This window comes from Fukomys damarensis, unplaced genomic scaffold, assembly GCF_012274545.1.
Source record: "Fukomys damarensis isolate Sample0158 unplaced genomic scaffold, DMR_v1.0_HiC HiC_scaffold_23, whole genome shotgun sequence".
NCBI lineage: Eukaryota > Metazoa > Chordata > Mammalia > Rodentia > Bathyergidae > Fukomys > Fukomys damarensis.
In genome coordinates, this window is record NW_022900935.1 from 17,801,500 (window position 1) to 17,816,657 (window position 15,158).

The 15,158-nt window shown below is 40.4% G+C and overlaps 1 protein-coding gene across 7 annotated transcripts in view; it reads right to left on the minus strand.

The window, feature by feature from the left end:
- The window catches only part of Epb41 (erythrocyte membrane protein band 4.1), a 166,858-nt gene that overhangs the window by 5,872 nt on the left and 145,828 nt on the right, over nt 1-15,158 (minus strand). For 4 of the 7 annotated variants that reach the window (XM_010632055.2, XM_010632048.2, XM_033767747.1 and 1 more), the window contains 2 exons: nt 8,577-8,705; nt 609-710 (listed from right to left, as the gene is read on the minus strand). In XM_010632055.2, coding sequence (XP_010630357.1) covers nt 609-710; nt 8,577-8,705 — 231 coding nt within the window. Of the gene's footprint in view, nt 1-608; nt 711-8,576; nt 8,706-9,904; nt 10,349-15,158 lie in introns of all 7 variants that reach the window. The other 3 variants (XM_033767744.1, XM_010632034.2, XM_033767745.1) reach the window with 1 other exon arrangement.

Below are 15,158 nucleotides of genomic sequence, written 5' to 3' on the forward strand. Positions count from 1 at the left end.
GTTTTTTTTTTTTTTTTTTTTTTTTTTTTTTTGGTACCGGGGAGTGAACTTGGGTCCTTGCGCTTGCAAGGCAGGCCACCAAACCACTGAGCTAAATCCCCGGCCCTTCCTAGTGGACTTTTAAAAATTTTTTTTTATGGTACTGGGTATTGAACCCAGGGTCACTCTACCACTAGGTTACATTCCTTGTCCTTTTTATTTTTTTGAGACAAGGTCTTACTAAGTTGTCAGAGCTGGCCTTGAACTTATAGTCCTTCTTGCTAAGCCTCCTGAGTATCTGAGATAACAGGCAGGCACCACTGTGGCAGTCCCAAGGGGAGTTTTACACTTACCTTCACAGCCACATAGATCCAGAAAAACAGAAAGATGTATGAAGAAAATGACTACATGTGGATTTATGACACTACTAAATATAGGCAAGGATACTCTCATGGTCTCCCTAGGTTTACTGCTTGGGAGAGCAGCCAGGCCCTGCTAACTGGGACCCTGAGATTTAGCTCACTTAGGGGTAGAGCTGGAAGCCTTCACTTATGGACCAGGGTCCTTTTTTCCAAGGGGTGGCAGCAAGTTCAACACCCTGCTGGATTTCATAAGGAAGCTCCATTTACCTTGGTAATCTGAGTTGTGGTGGTGCTGCTTGTGGTTTCAGATGTGATGGTCTGTGCCGTCAACAAGACTCCTGGGTCCAAGTCTCCATTGCTGTCATCAGTCTGAAGAAGAGAGAACAGCTCATCATTCTGCCTTGCAGGAAGCCTTGTGGGCAAGTGCCGCAAGCTACAGATTTGTTCTCCAGCTCTGTGTCCTAATGCAAAACTCTAATTCCCTTCCAGTGACCTCTTCACAAGTAGAACAAGTCCCCTGGGAATGAGACTCCTTCTACAAAAGGTGGAGGGGTACAATTTCCTTAACCCTGGGTCAGTGCTGGGAGTAGCTCAGAAAGAGAAGGCAGGGAATCAGCTATGGTTTCTACAAGAATGACACTATCCATAAACATGCACATCATTTTATAGTTCACAAACGGCTTTTAAACCTCTTTATTAATGCTTATGCCACTCTTGTGAAATTAAGAAAAGGGCAGGGATTTTATCACCCTTCATTAAGAAAACTCAGGTTAAGTTGTGTGTGGTGGCACACACCTGTAATCCCAGTTACTCTGAAGCTGAGGCAGGAGGATGGCAAGTTGGAGGCCAGTCTGAGCTACAGAGTAAGACTCTTGTCTCAAAAGAAAAAAAAAAAAAAGGAGGAAGGAGAAAGGAGGTATGGGGGGAAGGTGGGAGAGGAAGAAGAGGAAGAGGAGGAGGAGGAGGAGGAGGAGGAGGAGGGCTGAGGTTATGGCCCAGTGGTAGAGCACTTGCTTAGCATGTATAAGGCCCTGGATTTGAATCCTGTTTTTCAATCCTCAGTTCTGGGGGATGAGGGGGAAGAAAAGAAAATAAAGCTCAGGCTCAGAACTGAAAACCTGTGGACTCAAAACAAGCAAGTGGCAGTTTTCTCTCTACAGATCTGGTGTTTACACATCATCCAAGGCAGGGAAGCTGTAAACTCTTAGTTGCTAAGGCGCAGATAGGTTCTACATCATAGGATAAAACTTTCCAGAAAGAAGTAGGAAAGGACTGGGGCTAAGGAGTCAAAGAGTTTCAGGCCATCTTTTTTAAAGATTGAAAGGAAAACTGGAGCAAGTGAAGTGGAAAAATCATCTTTTAAGAGAAAGTGCGAGAAAATATCCATAATATGCTTTAATAATATTTCTGACAACAAAATTAGTATTGAAAAGGACTCTCTTTATTAGGTGAGATTTCTGTAAGTATTTACAACACCAGGCTATACAACTAATCTATGTAGAGAAGCGGGGCTGGAATATTCATTTCTCTAGAACTCACTGTATCATGACCAAAGCAACATATTCTGGCCAGGCTGAGCAGTAACATTGGCAAAAAGGGAAAGCAATGGCTGGCAGGGAGCAAGCTCACCTGACAATTATCAACAAAACACTGTGCTGTTAAAGTTGCTGATGCCTGATGCCTCCCTGACCAAGATGGAAACAAACCAGATTTGGAGGATGGACTCCACCCATGGCCACACACTTTTCAGTTAACAGTGACCTAGAATACCTGGCATTAAAGGGGGGATTTAGAGAACTGCAATTATTTTCATAAAGAATTGTAGCAAAAATGTGTTAAATGACTATCTTTCTCTCTGTTCTTCTCCCCTCTTGGTGGTACTAGGGATTGGATTTAGGTGTGTTCTGCCACCAAGTTACATCCCCAGCCCCTCTTTTTTATTTTAAGACAGGGTCTTACTAAGTTTCCCTGAATGGCCTTCACACTGGAATTTCAGGCATCCACCCTGCACCTGGTTCTCTGCTTCTTTATATAAGTCATTTGTAGTATAAGCAGAGGTTGCCAACTTTTTCTTTTCTTTTCTCTTTTTTTTTAGACGACGTCTTGCTTTGTTGCCTACGCTGGTGCTAAGCTTCTGGGCTCATGTGATCCTCTCACTTCAGCCTCCCAAGTAGCTGGGACTACAGTTATGTGTGCCTAGCTTTGCTTTTATGAGCAGGATCACATTTCATTCAGCCCAAACTTTGAGATAGTAGGAGGAGGGGCAGATGGAGAAGAGAATTAGGGAAGAGAAGAGAATCAGGAAGTAACAGAGTCCTAGGCTGGGTTCCCTTCCAGGTGGAGGTCTGGATAAAACCAAGAGGGAACTAATTGTGACACCTACGTTTTATATACATGCTACCATCATAGCAGGTGCAGTATTAGCTAGTTCACTAATATTTTCTTTAACCCAGTCGACTCACCCTCCTTAGATTCAGCTAACATTTCCTACACTCCTCATACATGTCAAGGACGTCATGCAACTGCTACTCAATGGTACTGCTCAGTGTCTGAGGTATACGCTAGTATTATACTCACTGTGCAATTAAGAAAACCGGGACCCAGAAATTTAAATAATTTGTTCAAGGTTCTACAGCTAGTAGCTGTTTGAACTAGGACACAGACCAGGAAAGAAACTTCACGTTTGCAGACTGAAGTTTGTGTCCCAGCTCAGATGTAACAGCCATGGGACTTTGAGCAAATCGTTTTGAGTTATCTAAGACTTAATTTTCTCATTTATAAAAGACAATACTTGGGGCCAGGGATTTAGCTCAGTGGTGCTGCCGCCTACCTTACAAGCTCAAAGTCCCTAGTTCGATTCCTGATACCAAATAAATAAATGAATACATAAATAAAACAAAAGACAATACTGGGCTGGGCATTTAACCCAGTGGTTCTACCACCTGCCTTTCAGGCAGCAAGGTCCTGAGTTGGATCCCCAGTACAAAAAAAAAAAAAAAAAAAAAAAAGACAATATTGTGATAGGTGTTCCGCCTACACCATAGCATTGCTGAGAAGATCCAAGGAAACTATGAAAATGAAAGTGCTTTATACATTGCTGTAAGATAGTTAGGCACGGTGATGCACTCCTGTAGTCACAGCACTCTCATCCCTGAGAGTTCAAAGCCAGTGTGGCCTCCGTAGTGAGTTCAAGGCCAACCTGGACTACATCCTGAGATTCTGCCTCAACAAAAACCAAAATAAAACACAAAAGGATAACTTGCTTTAAGGATATAAGCCTGCATTCCAGGAGGGCTGAAACTTTTTGCAGATTCTCCTCTACAGGCCTGTGGCTGTCTCTGTTCCCACCCACCCGGTACTGTCTTTTCTGTCTCTGATGAAGGTGAAGATGGACAAATGCTGTACGGCTGTCTACCTCTTTCTGCCCCCACATTTTGATTAGTGGCTACTGGTCATACAGAGTATGGATCTCATTTTGGCTTATTGGTACATGGACCTAACACACTTGAACCACTACCTCTGTCCTCCGATTGCCCTCCCCTCCCCCCACTTCCACATTTCTTTGGTTTCAGTGTAAGGAATTGTGATAATATTCACACTCCCTATATATCCATCCTTACGTTCCCCTCCCTCTCCCCCTTCTTCCCTTCCTCATGTCTAATAGTAGTCTCCATTATACTTTCTTGTCATCTTTTTCTAGGTTCCACATAATAGGGAGAACACAGGATATTTGTTTCTGAGTCTGGCTCATTTTGCTCACCTAATGATCTCCATGTCCATTCATTTTTCTGCAAATGACAAAATTTCATTCTTTTTATGGGTAAATAATACTCCATTCTGTATACAAGGTTAATATTATATTTTCTTTATCTATTCTTTATCTGTTAATGGGCATCTAGCTTTGTTCCGTATTTTCACTATTGTGAATTGTGACACAATAAAATGGGTTTCCAGGTGTCCCTATGGTGTGCTGACTTTATTTAATTCCTTCAGATGTAAACAAAGGATCACTTCTCAGACTTTCGGCTAAGAACAAGTGCAGATATATATCAAGGAGTAGTATAGCCAGATTAAATGGTAACTCTATTTTTAGTTTTTTGAACAACTACCATACCGATTTCCACAGCAACAGTGTAGAAAGGCTGCCTTTTCCCAAATCCTTGCCAGCATTTATTGTTTTTGTATTCTTGATGTTAGCCATTCTGACTCAGGTGAGGTAGAATCTCAATGCAGTTTTGTTGTTGTTTTTTGTTTTTGGTACCAGGGATTGAACTCAGGACCTGGTGCTTGAGAGGAAGGTGGTGGCACCACTGAGCTAAATCCCTGGCCCTTCAATGCAGTTTTGATGTGCATTTCCTAGTTGTCTACTTTTATTTTTCACAGGTGGGATTTTTTTTTCCCCTTTATTCACTTACTACTACATCCTCAAAATGGTACCATAGCTTTGACAACTGCTTATAAACATCCATTATTATACAACCCTGAAATTCTATTCTTAGGTGCTCGCCCAAAATAAGAGGAATGCACACAAAAAAGAACTGTACATCAATGTTCACAGCAGGCTTACTCATATTTGCTCCAAACTGGAATTAATCCAACTTTCCATCAACAAATAAAAGGCTAAAAATTGTGGTATACTCATACAGTGGAATATTATTCAGTGAGGGTGAACTATTAATTCATATAATGGAAATGAATCTAAACATTATGTTCAAGAAGCCAGGCACAGGGCCGGGGATTTAGCTTAGTGGTGCCGCCACCTGCCTTGCAAGCACAAGGACCCAAGTTTGATCCCCAGTACCAAAAAAAAAGGAGAAAGATACAGAAGTATACTTCCTTTTTTTTTTTTTTTTTTTTTTTTTTTTTTTGGTCTTTTGGAGACAGGGTCTCACTGTATAGTTGAGACTGATGTGGAACTCACTATGTAGCCCAGGCTGGCCTCGAACTTACAGTGATCCTCCTGCCTCAGCCTCCCAAGTGCTGGGATTACAGGAGTGCGCCACCACACCTGGCCTAGTATACTTCCATTTTTATGTAGTCCAAAACCAGGAAAAATGAGGATATAGTGATAGAAATAAAAAATCAGAAGAGTGGTAGCCTAGAGGGTTAAGGATCAAATGGACAAGGGCATAAAAGAAAATACCAGGAGTGATTGAAATGTTCTGTAACCTAAGAGAGTCTTGGTCACACAGGTAAAAACATATGTCAACGCCAATCAAGATGAATACTTAAAACCTGTGTATTTTGCTGTGTATAAATTTTATCTCAACACACGTACATATGCACACGCGCACAAATGGAAAACCTACTCTGGCTCCCTATCTACTGTTACAATGTATCCAAAGTGTGATTACAAACAAATAAAAGAAAATGGTATCTGGGCTTATTTGTCAGGTGTAGTAATAAAAACAAAAGCAGAAATGGTTACAGTAAATACATACATACATACATATGTTATGTACAAGAGCAAAGAAATACCTGGTGCTTATCACGTGCCAGGAACTTTTGGAAACATATGATGTATAGTAACTAATTTATTCTTCACAACTCTATGAGGTAGGACTACTGTCTACATTTTACAAATGAGGAAATTGAGACACAACAATTTAGTAACTAGACTGCATACTGGTAAGGGCTGGAACAAATTCAAACCCAGGAAATCTTACTCTATAAGCAACACTCTTCCCCACTATACATCACTGTCTAATATCAATAACAAAAAAGTTTATATCTTGGCTGCCTTAAGCTTGCGAAAATGAAATAAAGTCAGATGCATAACAATATAATAAAGTAACAGCTATCATTTTTTAATACCTACTACGTACTATGTACCAAACATTATCTTTATTTCAGTAACTATAAAAATACTTTTCAGAAAATAAAACTAAGGCTTAAAGTGGTTAAGCAACTTGCCCGAGGTCACAAAACTAGTGAGTGTTAGAACTGAGACCCAAGCCTAACTCCAAAGACATGTGTTTTGTCTAGCACGTCTTGCTAACTTTATACTTCTCTTTCATGATAGGATATTTTAAGGTGACTGCTTTTCCTTACATTTTTAAGAGCTACGCTCAAACTGCAGTCTTCTGTGGGCAGGGTGACTCTCATTTTTAAAACAATTTCTTTTTTTTTCTTTTTGGCATGGCTTCTCTTTTTCTTGGTGCCAGGAATTGAACTCAAGGCCTCATGTTTGCCAGGCAGGTGCTATGCTGCTGAGCTACATCCTCGGCCCCCTCTGTTTTGTTTTTGTTATTTTAGTAAAACATTTATTGTTACATTTTAGATATATATAATGATAACACTCATCACAGGGAATGTGCACCTGTACCTGACAGATCCTACTCCCCACAAGCCTTGGGCCTCAAGACCCTCTCCCCTCTCTGTACACAAAAGCTGTTTCCATTAAAACAATTTCTTTTGAACAATTAAATTTTTTGATATGCATATGCTTCCTCCCCACCTTTTCCTGCCCCATTCCTTTCTTTTGGGTCTTGCTATATAGTTCAAGCTGGTTTGAATTCACTATGGAGCCCAGACTGGCCTCAAACTCACATCCTGCCTCAGCCTCCTAAGTGTAGGCATTACAGGCATGTACCACCATGCCCAGCCAAAATTTAAAAACTTGGAAATCGTGCATAGTGAAAAGTCAGTTTTCTTTCCATTCCTGATCCAAAACCCATAGTTATAGTCTCATTCATCAGAGGCCACTATATTGCTTGTTACTTTTTTGATATCCATTCTGAGATAGTATCTTGCTATCCAAGCCTACACACTGAGCTCTTACATACACAGCTATAAATACCTCCCTCTCCCCTTCCATAAACAGTTGCCTGTTATTCACACCATATTGCACCACGCTTGTTCATTCACAAATTTATCACATAGATTGTTCCCACTAGAAGCCACACAGAATTATCTTAATTGGATGCTCCATAATTTTGAGGGAAATTGAGTTTGTTTTCATCGTAGAGAAAATTTAAAGAGATTCCTTCCTATGTGCTAGTAATTCTTCCTATATTGTCTGGCTAATACTGTATGCAATCTTAGAGTGATTTTCTATTCCTTCCTTTTCAGTCCCCTTCCCTGCCAAGTCCTACCTGTTCATTTCTGTTTCTCCTGACACACCTCTTTCTTCTCATTTCCTAAGGCTACACTTCAGTTCTACATGAGCATCTTCCTAGTCACTTGTTTGTCTCCAGGCCTTCTCTCAACATATTCAGCGCACAGCTTTAGGGAACATCTTACAAAATCACTGCTTAATTATGCCACTTTATTACCACCACTAAAAACCTTTTAAGTAACTTCGCTCGCATTCACCACCCTGAAGTCCCACCCTCTAGACCACGACGAGGGAGACCTGGGCAGCATGCTCACACCAGGGAATGTCTGCGAATATGCCACGTGCTTCACAGACATCATTCACTGGTCCTCCTCTAGCTCTTACAGTGGTGGGTAGGAAACAGAACTTTAGAGAGACTTGCAGTTTGTCTAAAATTATCTAGCTAGTACCTGCCTGGCAGAGCTAGGATGCATAAAAATACTATTTGGCTAATTGCAAAGTATGCTTTTAACCACCAAGCTACTCTTTTCCTAAATGGAGATAATGCCATCCAGTGTGTGGTGAGGCAAGGATTACCTGAAAGGATCTTTGTGAAAGTACTCAGCCAGAGCTTCCCAAAGCTCCTCCTTGCCAGCATTCAAGCCTCAACCAAACATCACCTCCACAGAGAGGACTTCTCTGTTACTGTAGTCAATCTTTCACATAGTCCCCCACCCCACACCCACCCTCCGTGTTAGGGACTGAACTCAGGGATTCAAATACGTTAAGTATGAGCTCTACCCCTGAGCTATACCCTACCCCTGACAATTTTGCCTTTTATAAGGTATTTTTGGGATATCCTTAGATCAGTAATCTTTTCTTCTTTTGTGTGTGTGTGTGTGTGTGTGTGTGTTTTAGCTTTTTGAGACAGAGTTTCTTGCTACATAATTCAGGCTGGCCTTGAACTCACTAAATAGCCTACACTGGCCTCAGACTTGCAGTGATCCTCCTGCTTCAGCCTCCCGAGTGCTAGGATCATAGGCTTACACCACCACACCCAGGCAGTAATATCTTTTAAAAAGAATTGTCCCCCTCCAAATCTGGCATTATTTGCACTAAACAACTAGAAACTCTGTGAAAAAGAAGGTTTATTTTATTTACTCCAGCCTTTGGTTCTGAAGCATCAAATGGTGTCCTACCTGGGCAGCCTCATACGTGATGGTCTTGGTCTCAGTGTGGACAATAGGGACATCTTTGGTGGGGATCTCACTTTTCACAGCATTGGCAGTGTCTGAGATGGTGACAGTCTGAGTCTTCACCAGTGGAGGCTGTGAAGCAGGAAAGAAACAGTGTTAGTAGAGGCATTCTGAAGGCTGTGGAGAACTAAGCCCTCTGACACTGATCTGATCAAAGTGTTAGCTTGAATCAAAAAAGAGTAAGCTCAGTCTCCAAGCTATTTCCTCTACCCAAGGCTTAAACACTATTCCAAAGTAACCCTGACAAGGTGTGACATCAGGAAGGACATTAAAAAGCAGCATTACTATAATCACTTTCATAAGCTTAATGGAAAACTATAAGATCAGAGTTATGACTGGTGATATAAAATACTTCAGACTGACCTTCCGAATTTGAATATAAAACTATTTGCCAAATAGCCATCCCTTTCATTTGTCCTTGTGGCTGTACCATTATAATTCAGAAAAGCAGCCACATTTCCTCCTCTAAGTACAAATGGTACATGAAACAGAGAGGCACTGGAATGCATTACCCTGGAATTAATTAACTTCTTTCAAATCAATGTCAGATGCTCACTTTGGAGTTACTAACAAGAAATAGTATTTGGGAAAACTGGAAAGAAAAAAATCAGTTCTACCACCACCTGGTGATTAACCTCAGAATTTCAGAAGAATGAACGTTAGTGTAATATTAAAGGCCTTCTTGTCCATCCGCTCACCTTCTCCCGGATGACGAATAACCCTCGGACTACCGTATGATTGTGACAGGATTAAGAGGCTGTCTACCGCAGCACAAGAAGTTAGTGCCTGCAATCAGGGAAGGCCCTGGGAGTGAGGTCAGTGGGAGTGGTGGCTGCCCAAAGTGGCTGCAGTACATATATTACTATTTGGGGCTGAAATCTCATCCAAAGTTGAGTTGCCCCTTTTGTCAAGAGTTCTGGAATTTTTCGAACATGGTCACCATAGAAGTCTCTAAAATTCACCTCTTCCCACAGCCCATATTTGAGCAAGGAAAAGATGAAACTACTTACATCAGCTTCACAAAGATAAGTAGCTGGAGTTTTTACTCCCAAGAGTTTTGTTAAGTCATCAGGGAGAAAGCATTTCTACTCATGGAGTTAATTCTTTTGAATGAAGTTCTTTATAGAAATCAAAGGCTTTATTTTACTCTGTGATTTTGAAAAAAGCAGAGAGATCACTACCCTCACCACCATCACCACCTCCTCCACAGAAGAGATTCTGCCCTCTCCCAAAGAGAGTCATTAGACCTGCATCATCGAATCAGTTACTACCTGGAAGCTTCGAATGAGGGTGGGGTACTGGTTACCCACACGAGAGTCAAGAAACGATCCATTTTGTTTTCCAAGTGGCTCTCCTGGTGTAACAGTTTCTTCACTACTGTCTGCCCTTTTTTCACCAAGCTGCAGCTGACCGGAAGCTGGTGATACTGAGAACTTTAAGGTACTGGCCTCCTCCACTCCTGCACATTCCCCACTTGGGCCTCTCGGCATCTCCTTAATATCAAGACAGCCAGCTGCCCCCTGCTCCTTCTCTTCTGTCTCCTTGCTGCTTATGGAGAGGCAGCCAAAGTCAAAGCTCTGTGGAGACTCCGATGGGATGGCCATTAGCCTCTGACTAGGAACTACTGACTGCTCGGGGCCCTTGCATTCAGAGTCAGGGTTAGCAGGCCCTTTTGTCATGACAGCCACCTCCTCTGTGCGAATGCCATTTATACTCTACAAATGAATGAACACATACAAAAGCAAGATTAGGAACAAGTAGGGGAAGAGAGCAAACTCAGAATCAATGATTTTTTTTTTGAGGTGGGGTTTCACTATGTAGCCCAGGCTGGCGTCAAACTCTGAGTGATCCTCCTGCCTCGGCCTCCCGAGTGCTGGGATTACAGGTGTGTGCCACCATACCTGGCAATGATGAGTTTTAAGAAATCTCAAAAATATTAAATCTAATATAAACTAAGAATTTTAGTTCCAAAGTTGGTCAAAAGGATGAACTGCTATTCATTATATATATCTTAAGCAGGTCAACTTCATTTTGGTCAAATTTCTGCAGCATGATTAATCTGGAAAATAATTTTAATGTACTTCACATAGTATCCAACACTTATGATCTTTCTTGTATAACACAGACTCTTCTTTTTTTTTTTTTTTTCTTTTAAGACAGAGTCTCACTATATATATGTGCTGTCAAAGTGAGCATGACGGGTCTCACTATGTAGTCCGGCCGGTTTTAAACTTGGTAATCCTTCTGCTTCAGCCATCTGAGTGCTAGGATTAACAGGTGTGCACCACCACGTCTGGCTATTCTCTTCATACTTCAAGGGCTACTTTGTCATTCCTAATTCATTACTAGTCAGAGCAATTTATAAGCCAATTAGACATGCTCTGGAGGAGCCTGATGAGGCTGAAAAACATTTCCTATGTCTCTGAGCCATGTGTAACACACACTAGCCCCTAATGGAGAAACTAAAGTCTAGACTTTGCTTGGCAGGGAGACAAATGCTGAACACATCCACTCATTCTAATAAGTCATGGTATCCAACATGCTATCAAAACTAGTGAAATGTTTCTTTATAAACAAAATAACCAGGAGCTGTGATGTGTTTCTTCACAGAAGAACAACACAACACCTCCAACTTCTAAAAGCGATAAATCCTGGAAACACAGAAAGTTCCCTCCTGAGCTAAACACCTCTCACTACAGGAAAAACAGTAAGTACTTAGAGTAAGTATGCTGAAGACAACAAGGGTAAGAAGATACCCATATGACAAAGTGTTAAGAATGGTGTTCCGGGTAGAAGAAAAGGAATTTCATCTGCAGGAAAGGAATATGAACCTCTGAAAAATGAATGATCTAACTGAAGCCAATGCTACATCAAGTGACATCCACACATGTGGCAGTCAGAAAGCTGTAAAAAGCCACTCAGGCCTGTAAGACCATTTTACCACACTGCACATCCACACACAACTTAATAGCAGAAAAGGACTCTTTTAAGAAGGTATTCTAGAGTAAATGATACAGCTTGGACCAGCCTGCAAATTTTAGTGATCAAATTATATTAGTTATATTGCATTTTAAAAAATTACTGGTGCTCTTGACTCTGCACATCAGCCTATGTTGTGATGAACATAAACCAATGCTCTATTTAGCCAAGAAAAGATCCCTGCACTCAAGAACTTTGAGCCAACTTCACTTTTAAGATTTTGAAACATGCAGGTTTTAAAACATTATTTATTTATTTACCTTTTTTTTGCAGTACCAGGGATTGAACTCAGGGTCTTGCACTAGTCAGGCATGTGGTGATGCTACTGAGCTAAATCCCCGGCCCTTGAAACATGCAATTTAAGAGCACCGTAAACAAGTTACATGTTAAATTCAGATTAGGCAGATTGTATATCAACTGATTATGAATATTATGTGTAAATGAAAGAACTGAGAGATGGACAACAAGGCTATTTCTGCCTGCACATCTGCCCATTAGACACATCAAAATTCTTTTCTTTTTTGATACCAGGGATCAAACTCAGTACTTTGTGCTTACAAGGCAGGTGCTGGAACCACTAAGCTAAATCCCTGGCCCCAAAATTCTTAACAGTATATTAATTTCCTCAAATTTAAAATGAAAATAATGCTTCATTCGATTTCTGAAGGTCAAATATGACATATACAAAAACTTTGCAAATTCCAAAGTACTACACTGATTCACTTACTTCAACCAAACAATTAGCAGCGCACCTATCATAGATGAGGGCCTAGGGGACACAAGAGAGAGTGGAGCACACTGTACTACTTTCTACAGCACTGCTCTTAGTATTTCTTCGGAGCCAGACAAGCTACTATAGGGCTGTTCAAAAATAGATCAGCTGGCGAAAATCTGATCCGCACCTCTCTCCAGCTTCATCCTGCTAAACTTCTGAGTGCATCCTCTCCATCCATTCTATATACACTTTCCAGAACAAAACATGCTTTCTTTTGCCCCCAGGCTTTTGTAAATATTGCTCCTTCTGATTGTATGCCCATGCTTTGAAGCATCAGTTTCCCTGGGAGTTCCCCCTGGACACTTACAGTGTGATTGGATACCGTTCCTCTCTTGTTTTTTGGTTTTTTGTTTTTGGTTTTTTTTTTTTGGTACCGGGGATTGAACTCGGGTCCTTGCGCTTGCAAGGCAGGCCACTGAACCGCTGAGCTAAATCACTGGCCCCCTCTCTTGTTCTTATTATTTCCTCTCATTACTGAAATATTCAGCTGTCTTTTCCATTAGGCTATAAACTCAAGGAAGGGGAGCTTCCATATTTTTACCATGTCTTACTTGGCCTCATCTTTCTTGTATAGAGTTTGACATATAATAGCTGTTCAATACAAACTATGTCTTACGTTATAATAACTGAAAGGCATATTTAGAAACAACATAAAGTGCTCACTTGACCAAAACCACTCTCTAGTCCAGCATTTTATTTCTTCTATCAGTAGAATAACAGAAAAACTAATAGCATTGCAAGTTACTGTGTACCAAGTGCAGCATCGGTCAGATTAACATGTTTTCTCATTTCATTCTTTACAACCTCACGTTGAGGTACCCATTAGCCATATCTTATAGATGAAGAAATAGAAAAGTTAAGTAACTGAGAGCTAGGAACTGATGGAGCTAGGGTTTGGCTAGAACCAGGTCTGGTTCTAGTTTTAAAGATCCTCTTCGTCCTCTGGCACTGCTAAGTATTTTGAATAGGACCAAAAAATATGTTCATTTATGCTCAAAACAATAAACATCAAATCTGACTCTGATTTTGAGAAGTACACTGAATGTCCAAAGTTCTCTTGGCAGAATTTGTTGTTAGCACCTGACATTATATACATTTTTTTTCTGACATTATATTTTAAATATAAGGAGAAAGCTAAAAAGCTAGAAGAAAAGGTTCTGGCCAAACAAAGATGTAAAGTTTCCATGACACAAGACACCCAGAATTTGGCCTATAATATCATTGAAGAATTTTAACTGACAATGTTGTTGCCTTTAGCCATAATAATCTGTAAGGGCCACTGAGTTACATAAGACTGCACAACTGCATATACCAAATTAGCGCGGAAACTTTAAAGGGATGTTGCCAGGAATATGAATTGATATACGGCAGTATCTGAGCCATCCATGAGACAAAAAGGCAAAACCAAGACTTAATGTCTAGAAAGATGCTATATAACAGACCAGCTGCCTACAAGATCTTGCAGAAATATCCAGCTGACTACAAGAATACAGAATGGAGAACTGGTAGAAATTTACTTGAACAAAAGGCCTATTTGAAGGTTCTCAATCTCATTTAAAAAGTCAATGGCTCCTGCTAAATATGATAATCCAGTATTTTCTGTATTTTACAGAACAAAACAAGGAATTTTTTAAAAAAAGTCTTTCTCTTAAAAGACAGGATCTTGTTATATACATAGTTTAGGCTGGCCTTAAACTTACTATGTAGCCCAGGTTAGCCTTGAACTCACGGCAAACTTCCTGCCTGAGTATCCTAAATGCTGGGGTTACAGGCCCGCACCAACATGCCTGACTTTCACTTTTTGTTTTTTTGTTTGTTTTTGTTTCTTTGATACAAGGTCTCACTATGCAGTTGAGACTGAGCTGGAACTCACTATGCAGCCCAGGCTGGTCTTGAACTCACAGTGATCCTCCTGCCTCAGCCTCCCAAGTGCTGGGATTACAGGCATGTGCCACCATGCCCGGCTCTGACTTTCACTTTTTAAAAAACTAACTCACTGGGGTTGGTGGTATAGCTTAGTCCTTGCATGCACAAGGCTCTGGTTCAATCCCAGCATCTAAAAAAAAAAAAGAAAAGAAAAGAAAAGAAAAAGAAAGAAAAGAAAGAGAAAGAACAAATGAAACTTATTAAATTATCAATGTTTGATATTATCCTTTTCCTAAAAGAACTTTTATACAATTAGTTGTTAACATTTATAATTCTTTACTTTTTCTTCTAGGAGCCTATTAAGTTTTGTTTTGTTTTTTAAATGTAACTGTCTTTAAAGGCTTGGAGAACATTACAGATTTATCTGCACTTCATAAATTGTTTATCAGATTCTTTAGATTTTAAACATCCTTTTAATGCTGGAATCACATTTTAAAAACCTGTATAAGAAAATAACTTTTATTTTTTTATTTTTGGTACTGGGTATTGAACTTGGGTCCTTGCGCTTGCAAGGCAGGCCACTGATGAACTAAATCCCCGGCCCAGAAAATAACTTTTAAAAAGAAACAGTTAATATTTTATATACACTGTGATTTAAGAAAGAAAATAAGAACATTTTGGAGTAGTCACAAAATTTACCACCATTTTTTGTTGTTTTGTTTGTTTGACACAAGGTCTTGCTGTGTGACCAGGTTGGTGTTCTGCCTCAGCCTTCCACCAGGTGCTGGGGTTACAGGTCCAAGCTACCACACCTGCTTCCAACTACATCAAAGCATAAGAGATGCAACTGCTGTTTCTAAGCCTCTGAGTATACCTTTCTTTTCTTTTTCTTTTTTTCTTTCTTT